Below are 12,017 nucleotides of genomic sequence, written 5' to 3'. Positions count from 1 at the left end.
TGGCCCTCATGTGGTCGATGTTAATGCAGCCACAAGTCGCCTACGCTCAGCCTCTTCAGTACGTTTGACTCATAACGTGACTTGTTTGAGCTACACAATTCCCTGCAAAGGTGGGATGGGAGCAACCACAGTGCGATAAGATGGGCATAAAATGTTCATGTATTTATAGCGATGACAATTTCCTAGGCCGGTTTATGCCCCTGGTGCAGTGGGCAGCTGTGGTAGCTGATGAAGGCTGACTGCACAGTAGAGCCTGACCGATATATTGGCGGGCCGATATTTTCGGCTGATATTAGGCATTTTCCAAAACTATCGGTATTGGCCGATTAATTAATATTTAAAAAATATATATATATATTTTTGGGGGGTTATGGTGTTTTTGTTCAAAGGACTTTGAGTTTCATATCTTAAGTTTGTATTTTTATACATTTTATTTATCAGAACTTTAATAAATTTAGATTTACACTTTTCTGTTGTGACAATAAAACAATAAAATAAAGTTTATTTTTAAACTGCATTACCTTATTATTTTAGTGAGCAATCATAAATAACTACAAATAACCGATGTTAGAGAAATCTGTTTATGTTTTGTTACGCGTTTCTGGAATTTCTTTTTTAAATATATATCGGCCGATATATCGGAATATCAGATTTTTAAATCCCCAAATATTTGTATCTGTATCGGCCTTAAAAATCCTTTATCGGTCGGGCTCTCCTGCATAGCACTGCACACATTTCATTTAATGAAATTCATTAAACAGCAAATTCATTGGTTTTAAGTTGACTCATTTAACTAAACAAAATGTCAAAATTAGTAGTTGATGTCAAAAAAATAAGTAAAGCATAATTCTTATCTGAAAGCTGTACTATTGAATCCTGTCACAGTGACTGCTGACAGTGCACACAGACAAGGAAAGGAGAGTGCTATAAAATGTTATAGTTTCATAGTAGTTTTAGCCGTTACTTGAGACCAGCCATAAAAAACGGTAGTAGCTGTCAGGTAAACAGTGATTTACACAACATCTCCATGGCTTGTTCAGGGCATCTGGTGCAAGGTGCAGGAGGGGCTGTGTGTTGTGTGTGCAGGCCCTGAGCGGTGCTAAATTAATTACTTTGACAGGTGGGGCTGCGTGCCTTTATTCCACTGTGAGCGTGTTTCCATGCTCAGTGCACTGTAGTTAGCAGGTCTTATTCCAGATGTTGATATCTGCGCAGTACTTAACGGAAATCCCTGCTCCTCAGATTCTCTAATGGCCATTGCTGTATCAATGATCAGAGATCAGCACAACTATTTGTCTTCACATTGTGTCTTTTCATTCACAATCCTAAAACCACTCAGTTTTAAAGCCTGCATTTCACAAACATATGACATAATTATCCCGATGAGTTTTGCTCGAAATGATCTAGATTTACCAATTATGTTATTTGAATCATTGAAATGTGAAATGTCCAGACATAACTCAGTCAGACCACAGTCGGGCTACAGAGAGACAGCCAATCAGCATCAAGCACCTGGTGATGGCCACGCTGTTCCAGCAGATGTAAGGCATTCATTAGAACAATGAGCCTGCCTCGTTCCAATTAGGGGAGCGGCGACACAGTCGGCTGAGGTGTAAAATATATCTTAATTATTTACCTAACGATCCCTGCTGTCTCAGGCTCCCCCAGGAGAGACCTGTCTCCTCTCGATCTTCTCATTAGACTGGAATTAACAAAGCACTTCTGTCTCCTGGAATTGTATCAGTCTTTATTATTTCTGGCTTAAACCCTCAAGTCGGAGGGCTGTGTGCTATTCTTGGGTTTCCTCCATCAGTAGGTTGTTGAGGTACCACTGCAGCAGGACCCAGAGATTGATATCATATATTCATTATGTGAGACTCAGATATTGGATTTCGGGTGTTGTTGTGATTGTAAATTCTGGTTGTTTATTTATTTGTATGTATCTGTAAGGGCGGTTTCTAGCCGAGTTAAAATCACGTTATTCCTGTGCGTTCTTTGTATTATTTAACATGTGAATAATAATAGGTTGTGGTTTTCTGTGTTGCTCATAGTTCTTCTAGTTGTAAAACCAACATTTGTATGTTCTTTGTATAGTCATGTTGTTGTTTGCATGTTTTAGAGTTTGTCAGGGTATCTTAACAAGCCACCCTGCCGTGAGGAAAATATATATTTTGTATTCCCAACATATCTCATTATCCCGCTTCTGCTCGAGTGCAAAAAAGTGATAATTAAAAAATGTAATTATTCAGTATTTTCTACCCTGGTCTTTCACTCTCTCTCTCTCTCTCTCTCTCTCTCTCTCTCTCTCTCTCTCCTCCATCACTGTCTCTCTCTCTCTCTCTCTCTCTCCTCCATCACTGTCTCTCTCTCTCTCTCTCTCTCTCCTCCATCACTGTCTCTCTCTCTCGCTCTCTCTCTCTCTCTCCTCCATCACTGTCTCTCTTTCTCTCTCTCTCTCTCGCTCTCTCTCTTACCATCACTCTCTCTCTCTCTCCCAGTTGGTACTGGCGGAGAGCGCCCACTCTGACGGGGGGTCCCAGTGCACGGAGAGCCACCCGGAGCTGCCCCCCCCCCTGGAGAGAACGGGGGGCATCGGAGACTCACGGCCCCCCTCCTTCCAGTACGTACACACACACACACGCTGCTCAGCGGACGCCATGTGCACGGCCAATTACACACACAAACAAACACACACAAACAAACACAAACACACACATGCTGCTCAGCGAACGCCATGTGCACGCCAAGTAACACACAATGCGCACACACACACACACACACACACACACACACACACACACACACACACACACAGGGGAGGAATCAGTTGGCCTTACAGACCTGCTACACCTGCTGACCTTCGTGTTCGCTGCGTGCCATATGTGCTAATCAGAATCTGGAGAGCTCATCAGAGAGATTTGCCCCCAACGGGGGTCTGGCTGTGGTATGTATGCCTGGATGTGTGTATGTGTGTGTGTGTGTGTGTGTGTGTATGTGTGTGTGTGTATATGAATGTGTCAAGTGTGAGGTAGATGCGTGTTTGTGTGTGTGTGTATTTCCATAGGGTTTGATACATACATACGTTCATGCTTGTTTCTTTGTGTTTGTGGGTTGGCGTATGTGTGTTTGCGTGTGTGTTTGTGTGGGTGTCCCTAGGGTTTGACTAGATATGTTCATACAAGCATTTAAGTGTGTTTGGGTCGGCCAGTGTGTCAGTGTTTATTGGGTTTGATTATGCAGTACAATCATGCATGTATATGTGTGTGGCTGTGCGTGCGGGAATTTGTGTTTTCCCGTAGGATTTGACTATCTACAGTCTTGCATTTGTGTGTGTGTGTGTGTTTGTCTGTTTGTGTGCGTGTGTGTGTGCGTGTGTGTGTGTGTTTGTATGTGTGTGTGTGTGTGCTTACAGGTGCCTAAGTATGCATGCATTTTTGCACTGTTCTCCTTGATCATGTGTCTGCATTCCCACTCACCGTTATCTGTGTGTGTGTGTGTGTGTGTGTGTGTGTGTGTGTGTGTATACACGTGCACCTTTTCTCTCACGTGCATGTAAACATCTGTGCCTGTCCAGCTGCATGTCGGGGAGGCGTTGGTCTGCTCATCTGTCTAAGCGTTTGTACACGATGCGTTCTCCCTCTGAGTCGCCCATTCTACAAATAGCCCTGATAGCGTAAACATCTTCAGGGAGAGTCCTAGTGCTGAATGAAGCCTATCGTGTTCCTGCTCGCTTTTATTTGACTGTTGATGGTAAGACTAATATTCAGATCTGAACTATGTTGACCAAGGTGTTGTGCACCAACAAAGCCACCGATTGTCCATCCAGGCCTTGTGTTTGTGGAGCTATGAATGATTGATTTTGGTGTATGTTGATGATGACGAGGACTTAAAGAAACCAGCTCAGGGGGGAAGTGGTCGATGGCACACCCCCATACCCCGATCTTCTATCACAGACGGATCTGGTCCGAATTCTGCTGACATGAGGACACATCATGTATCCGCAAGGACTGTTGCCCAGCCCAGACTTTAGCTTAAAACAAGACAGGGAAGGGTCGATAGACATGCTAGGGAAAAGGCCCAAAAGCTATATATAGAGAGTGTGGCCGAGGGAGACGGGGAGGCGGGGGCTGGTCGGTTGTGGCCGCTGGCTAGCTGGCTCAGGGGGTTGTTTCTATTACTGCACCGGAGCAAATATGAACGAGGCGCTATATCGAGGACACACAGTCTGTCATGTCCACCGGTATCTCTTTATCCCGGGTTTGACATCTCGCCTCGCTCTTGCCCTCTGTGGGTAGCTGGCTGTCAGCTGGCCTGATCGTTTTATTGTTCCTGCTGCTCGCTCCGTCACGCACGGTGACTGCTGCCCCCTTGTGGCTCAGAGGAATATATCAAAAGAAAGACTGTGATGACTTTCTTTGCCTCGCGTCACTTCCACCGACCCCATCCCCCCCCCACCCTGGGCTCTGAATTTCCACCCTCCCCCTCCCTCCTTCACAATCGTTCTCCCTTTCTCCCTTTCTTCTTCTTCTCTGAGGGCGGATGAGGGAGGCTTTCTCTTCTGAGAAACGGCGTGAATATATTTATCCATAGTGGATGTCCACTCTGCCTGAAACGCATGGCATCTCTTCCTCCCTCTCTTCCTCCCTCGACCTCTCTATCTCTCTCTTCCTCTCTTCACCTCTCTACCTCTGTGTAAAAAGATGGTGTGTTACTTTGGCTTCATGGTGCCACTGTGCTGCTGTATTCATATGATTCCTGTGTCTGACGCTGTGAATGGACCTGGGTCTCAGCGAGACCACTAGAATGGGTGTTCCAGGCGGAGGACGCACATAATTGATGCGCCTCCGCTCTGTAATCCGGATTAGCGGACATTAAAAAAAGAACCCAACAGAGATTCCCTTGAGGAGGAGGATGAGGAGGAAGAGGAAGAGGAGGAGGAGGAGGAGGGGCTGGGGTTTGAGATGTGGGTGGGTGCAGGGCTCCCCGGCTAATCTTCCCATGGATCAGCCCCCCCTGTCTGGCTGGAGAGGAGCCATCGACAGACAGAGAGACAGACAGGGGGATGAATACACAGACAGATGATGAGATGGAGGGACCGAGAGACAAACAAACACAGATGTAAAGCAGAGCTGCTCAAGTCTTTGTGTCTTAAAGACAGAAATACAGACAGGATATAGAAGACAGACGGATGAAACGACAGACAGACATGCAGTTAGACAAGCTAGCAATCAACACCTCATGGACCCTAAGAATACGGCGTTGCCTTGACAATAACTACTGTTATTTGGCAGGGGGAGAAGGTAACAGGGGGCGCATTTGCATGCGTGCGCTGACCTATGCTGGCGAGTCACAGCCCAGGTGCGTCCATTAGCGCAGAGATGCGAGAGGCGCGTTAGCATGGTTTGCTGAGCCTTCAGACGGCTGGGTGAACAAAGCAGAGCCTCCTCCTCCAGTTCATGTTTATTTTCCCTCGGCTAGTCCCATCCTGGTCGTAAACAACTGGGTTGAATGGTTGGGGTTGAATGATTGGCCATTTAAACCCTGGCCTTGGCTGGAACATTTAGAATTAGTCCCATGCAATGCGACTGTTTGCTGTTGTGTTTTATTCAGGGTCTGTGTAGGGGACACCGATTGAGTGCTCAAATGATGCATGTACATTGATGCAAATGTCGGCCCGCGTGTGTGTTTGTTTGTTTGTGTGCAAATCAATTTGTCTGCTAGTGAATGTTATGTTCGTTTGGATGATTCTTCATGCAGGTGAAGGTTGTGTTTGGCCTCTATGTTTGTGTGCGTGTGTGTATATATTTATATCTGTCTGTATGTGTGTCTGTGTGTGTGTGTTTGTGTGTATATTTGTATCTGTCTATGTGTGTCTGTATTTGTGTGTGTGTGTGTGTGTATATTTAAATCTGTCTGTCTGCAAGTGTGTGTATTGGTGTGTGTGGGCTTGCGTGCACGTGTGTATGTATCTGTGTGTGTGTGTGCTTGCGTGTACTTTTGTCTGTATTGGTGTGTGTGTGTGTGTGTGTGTGTGTGTGTGTGTGTTTGTCCCTATGCTTGTGTGCGTGTGTATATATTTATATTTGGTGTGAGTGCGTGGTGTGCTTGGGTGCACATGTGTGTGTGTGCCTGAGTGTGTGTGTGTGCCTGAGTGTGTGTGTGTGTGTGTGTGTGTGTGTGGGCAGGTTCAGGAGGAGCCGGGGGGCAGATTGTTATTCAGTCAGGGGGCTGAAGAGGCTGTGGCCCCAGGCAGCGTGGTGAAGGCACCAGGGAAACCTGAGGCCTGTGAGAAGAACTCTACCCAGCCTGACTGTCACACACACACACACACACACACACACACACTCACATACACGCACACACACACACACACCCTTTCCTGAACCCAAGTACATAACCCACACCGGCTATCACTTTTTTTAGCCCCCCGCCCCTCTCTCTCTCTCTCTCTCTCTCTCTCTCTCTCTCTCTCTCTCTCTCTCTCTCTCTCTCTCTCTCTCTCTCTCTCTCTCTCTCTCTCCCTCTGTCTCTTTCTTTCTTTCTTTCTTTCTTTCTTTCTTTCTTTCTTTCTTTCTGCCTCTCTCACTCTGTCTTGGCCCTCCTTCGTGATCAGACCCCGGGCACCATCGGTGCTTCCACGAGGGCTCATTAATGCTGGTATTGTACACAGTGTCTATGGCCTCACAGGGTATCTGGTCATTATGGACACTTTCTGGAGGAACACACACCATCATCATCACATACCGGGAAACAATCGGCTGCTGCTGGGCCCAGCGGGGGGCTGGGTGTGAAACCCAGCGGTAACACGAGATGAGAGGTGGAGGAGCATGTTGGAGCTGTAGACCGACAGTGTGGAGGTGTTCACACGAGATAGCCTGGCCTCTCCTGCTCCCTGTGCATTTAACAACGTGTGTGTGTGTGTGTGTGTGTGTGGCAGGAGTTGTGTGTGCGCGTGGGTGTACTTACACAGCTATAATTAGTGTGCGTGTGTGTTTGTGTGGCTCCAGCTACAGATATACACAGAGCTATATTGTATTTGATTTGTCTCATTTGTGTGTGTGTGTGTGTTTGTGCGTGTTTAGGTATGGGTCGGGGCCTCTGTACATACTTATACAGCGTATATTCTGTGTGTGTGTCTGTGTGTGTGTGTGTGTGTGTGTGTTTCAGTGCCAACGCGGTGAGCAGTCGCGACGGCCTGGACACGGAGACAGGCACTGAGTCTCTGCTGAGCCACCGGCGGGAGCGGGCGCGGCGGAGAGCGCGGGAGTCAGAGAGTGAGTACGCCCGGGGGGGGATGCAGCCTCGGGCTCTGGACGCTGAGGGGTCTGGAAAGGCAATTATCTTGTCATTTCCACATTATCACATTTCACCGGGCCCACAACATACTCTCCTGATCGCCCGCCTCGCTCGGCTGCCCCGACCCGACACGTGGCGCAGACAGACAGCCACAGAGATGACGGGCCGGGGGGGGCTCCGCCGCGGACCAGCCCCCCTCCACGGGGGACAGACACACAGGACCGGCCCATGGCAGTCTGCTGCCCACAGTGCAGCGGGACGCGCACGTCGTTTGGCCCGGAGGCTGGAAGCATGGAATAGAAAATATAATTGCAGTGCGGAAGCTGTGAATCATTTCACTGCTGCCTGCGTAGGATAACCTAATCTTAAAGACGGCAGACTGGATCGCCGACATGGCTAATTATTGCTAATTATAAAAATCTTCTGCCGTACTTGTTTGAGGCCGTGGTAACAGGGCTGCTCTTTGAGAAGCTCGATGCAGAAGACAGTTTTAATTTATTTTTTGCAAACAAGATGGGCTCGAAAACAGGGGAAATACTGGTGGGTTTGAGGCGCCACAAAGTAACTATCCAGATGCCTCCGACTCGTGGTGTCTGAAACACGTCCTCTCTCTGCAGCGCGTTCCTATCTCTCCCTCTCTAACTCTCTCTCTCTCTCTCCCTCTCTAACTCTCTCTCTCTCTCCCTCTCTAACTCTCTCTCTCTCTCTCTCCCTCTCCCTTATCTCTACTGTACCCATCTCTCTACCCTCTACCTCCTTCCATTGTTTCCTGCTCTCTCTCCTCTCTGCTTCTCTCTTGTAGATCCTGCGCTAAAGGCTAAGGATTGACGCGGTGTTATTTGCATCGGCTGTGTTTGGCGGGGGTGCGACAGGAATAGAGCTGTAGAACCGTGGCACGCAGTAGAGCTAACTAGCCAAATGTGTTAATTGGCTTGTTATTGGCTTCTCAATGATTTCCGTTGTTTCCATTAGGCCTCATCACGATTGGTGCGCTCTTGTCTTGTAAGGAGTCCGCTCTTAATTTGGTGTAGGGTGGGCTTAACCGAGCCTATTGATCTGGCACTATGGGCTTAGATGAGTCATATGAATAATTTATATGCGTTTGCTGCTTCCTTGATATTGTTGCTTAATAAACCCCCTTACACTGCATGTTAATTTGGCATCAGAAAAGGTAAAAAAAAAGGTGTTATTGCCCCTATCAAAGGGAAAAGAAGATGTGCTTGAAGGCCATTTATGTTTGTGTTTGTGTGTTTCCTATGCACAGCACACACACGCACACGATGCACACCCTCTTAAATTTTCTTTGTCCCTTTATTGCTCCATTCATTTTCCCCTTCATTCTCTCTCTCTTTCTCCGTCACTCGCCCAGCCACTAGTTGATTAGCTCTAATTGAGTGAGGGGGGGGGGGGGGGGGGGGGGGGGGCAGATCTCTCGCGTGTGTCGTTTGGTGAACGCCTGCTTTGAAGCCCCACACACACCGGGGCCCGGGCCTGTCCACCGGGGCCGCTAATACAATCTCAATCCATCTGGTGGAGCTTGTATTGGTTTAGTAGCCGGCTGCTGCTGCTGCTGCTGTAGTGTGTCTGTAGTGTGTGCTGTAGTGTGTCGCGGTCACGCAGCCTGCAAGTCGTCCCCATCCTCCTCCTCGCTCCTCTCTTAAAGCAACACTCCCCGCCTGCAGCACAGCAGACAGGAAATTCCCCGTGTCACTCTATACACCGGCAGTACTGGTGATTCAGGCCGGTTGTGTGAGGGCGAGATGCCTCACAGCGCTCACTGCCACTCTGAACGGAGAGGACCCCGCCGTGGGTCAAACATATCCCCCCTCTCTCTCCTTTCTGCGGTGCCTGTCTGGCAGAGGATAAATAATGCAGAGGTGGCTTGACAGGATGCAGTGGGCTGGCAGGTGTAGGACCCTGAGGGGAGCGTGGGGCGAGAGTGGGGGGGGGACAGGAGAGGGTTCTGTTCAGTGGGCCTCAGGCTCTGTTTCATTTCTGTAACCTTAACCCTTTTTTTCTTCTTTTTTTTACCTAAGTTGTCTAAGTTGACTCCTTTTGCTCCTTTGGGCTGAAGTTCTGCTCCCAAAGAATGCAATGCGTTCACGTTGAATTAGACGTTTCACATCGTGTTCGCTCATGTTCCTATGGTTCTGAAGGACACAAAGGAACACGATGGAAAGACAGCTCGAATGTTTGTCTAGATTTCGGGCAAAAATTGAATTTGCAGACGCTTCTAAAATATATATTTTCTATCATTTACGATGCATGACAAGATCTTTAAATCAATTTAATCACAAGCAACATTTCTCTCAGTAAGCCTGTGGTATTCATCTCTTGGTTTTCGGTCCTTTGCTAAGTCCCATCATGTGATTGGTCAGAGGCGGATTATCAGATGTACCATATCTGCTGGCTTGCCCCGGGAAGAGAGGGCGGGAGGAAGAGAGGCAATACCTTTCTCACACTCCCAGACTGCTCACTTTCTGTGTGTGTTGGATAAAGGGCACGCCATCTGCTGAGGCTGGGGTGAGAGCGATGAGAGAATGTGTTGTGTTGTTATTGTAGCTAACATGTGAGGGCTTATAATACATATGCTAGCTTCATGCACTGCCTTTTACGGTTAGTTAAGTACAGATTAACTTTTTCTATGTAGGACCTTGATCAAAATAGTGTTTTTTTGTTTAGTTCATGGTGACATAATTCATGTTATTGTGAGATTTTTAAAGAGATGATGTAGTTTATAGAATATTTTGTATAATTTAAGGGCCTGCTGTTTGATAGACCTTTCAGACATTATCTGATAACACATTTGTCTGATGCATATACACCTTGCTAGCTATTATATAAACCATGCTTTACACTGAAAGCACCGTTAGAGGGCTATGCTACCTCATTATGTTTAACGCGTGAAGGTACAATGTTAATCATAATTTACTATAGTAGTACAATATAATCTCATTCCTGGATTCTAGACATTTTCCATTTATAATAGATCAGTGTTGTAGTAAAGGGCGTTTGGCTACGGTCAATGATACATTATTGTTTCTGCTGCCTCCACAGTATGGGCTTGGCCTGGCTGTCTCCCTGCCTCATAGTTGTGTATCTAGTGGAGCCTGTATGGGCTGTGAGAGCACAAAGCTAGCGGCCGGATGCAGCCTCAGGCATCAACAGACTCAGCGGCACAAAGACAGCGCCCCGGCCGACGCACCGCAGCGCCTGTGGAGATCTTAAAGTTTGCCTCAGAGTTTCTCAGAGCATCTCTTCAACAGTATCCTCGGAGCGCAGACACTCCTAGCCTCCTTGAGCAGACGCAGCTCAGACCTTTGCCTCTTTAGTCTCTGAGCAGCGCGTAGGAAGTGCTAGCGATGGGAACGACCGCGTTGCTGGAATGTTTTACTTGCTCCCGGCAAACGCGCTCTGTACCACGCCCTCATCGCCTCCGCACCAGAGCCTTCCAGCGAATCCGCTGTCACCCAGAGACAGCCCTGCCCCCCCGGGACTGTGCGTATACAGATGAGCGTGGTAGGCAGGCGGATCTGTGGGAACCAATGGGGTGGCTCGGATCAATGTGGATTTAGCAATGTTGACATATTGTGTGTGTTTGCAACAAAGTAACTTCTACATTATTGTTGTATGGTTTACAATATGGTTGTTGTATGGAGTACAATATGCCATTCTGAATCCTTAATGCAATTTGACACATTCCAGTTCTATGTATTTTCTTTATCTTTTGCTTACATTTAATAATCATTTCAACATATTTGAAATGAATGAATGTACACATTATAACTGACTCACACAAGGGTATAATTTTATTTAAAACCACCATTAAACAGTTTAAACAGAAGAAAGCTCTGTTCCGCCTCCGTCACCCTCTTCCTCCTCCTCCTCTTCCGGTCCGAGGGGGAGCTAACCGCCTCTTCCTCCCTCCAGTCCCCCGCGTCAACGGCCACTCCAAGTCGGAGCGCACGGCGCGGGACTCGGCCATGGGCTACGACAGCGCCTCGCTGATGAGCAGTGAGCTGGAGTCCAGCTCCTTCGTGGACAGCGAGGAGGACGAGGACGCCAGCAGGTAGCCCCTCCCACCGGGGGACACTGTGTCTGTGTTGTTGTTGTCGGCAGGGCGGTGGCGGGGCGCGGGTTAACGACGTGTTCCCTTCCTTCCTCTCCCCCTCTCCCCCCCGTGGCGGTGCCGCTGACGCCACGCCCCCCCCACCCCTCCTGCAGACTGAGCAGCTCCACTGAGCAGAGCTCCTCCTCTCAGCTGATGCGCCGACACAAGCGCCGCCGACGGAGGCACAAGGTGGCCAAGATAGACCGGGTGAGGGGCCGCTTGGCGCGGTGTCGCCAAGAGCCAATCGGAGCGTTTCCCCCCTCGATCGATGGGTCGAGGTCACGTTCACTCGCCGAAACGATCTCTATTAGATGCCCGAGGCTAGCAAACTCTAACACAGTGATGTGCTGCAGCTGCAGGACGGCACAGCGTTTTCTGTCTTGGCGGATGTGGATTTAATGAGTTTATAGATAATGTGGGGATCCTTTGTAGGGATTCCCAGAGTATCTGTGGATACCTTTTGTATGTGATTTATTATCTTAGCACTTATTGTTTTTATTAATTCTTATTGCCCAGCCCCTGATTGCACACACACTTAGGATTGTGGTGACGACACTTGTATTCCCAGGAATCAAAAGGGTTTGGTACCACTTGGCCCATAGAGGGCACT

General features: G+C 48.1%; 1 protein-coding gene across 4 annotated transcripts in view; it reads left to right on the top strand.

Moving 5' to 3' along the window:
* The window catches only part of LOC307079119 (segment polarity protein dishevelled homolog DVL-1-like), a 29,946-nt gene that overhangs the window by 6,732 nt on the left and 11,197 nt on the right, over nucleotides 1–12,017 (top strand). For all 4 annotated transcript variants that reach the window (XM_079741220.1, XM_079741219.1, XM_079741222.1 and 1 more), the window contains exons 3-6: nucleotides 2,499–2,620; nucleotides 7,168–7,274; nucleotides 11,227–11,365; nucleotides 11,521–11,614. In XM_079741220.1, coding sequence (XP_079597346.1) covers nucleotides 2,499–2,620; nucleotides 7,168–7,274; nucleotides 11,227–11,365; nucleotides 11,521–11,614 — 462 coding nt within the window. The remainder of the gene's footprint in view (nucleotides 1–2,498; nucleotides 2,621–7,167; nucleotides 7,275–11,226; nucleotides 11,366–11,520; nucleotides 11,615–12,017) is intronic.

The sequence above is a fragment of the Pollachius pollachius genome (genome assembly GCF_949987615.1).
Source record: "Pollachius pollachius genome assembly, chromosome: 8".
NCBI lineage: Eukaryota > Metazoa > Chordata > Actinopteri > Gadiformes > Gadidae > Pollachius > Pollachius pollachius.
This window is presented reverse-complemented; position numbering and strand designations above follow the sequence as displayed.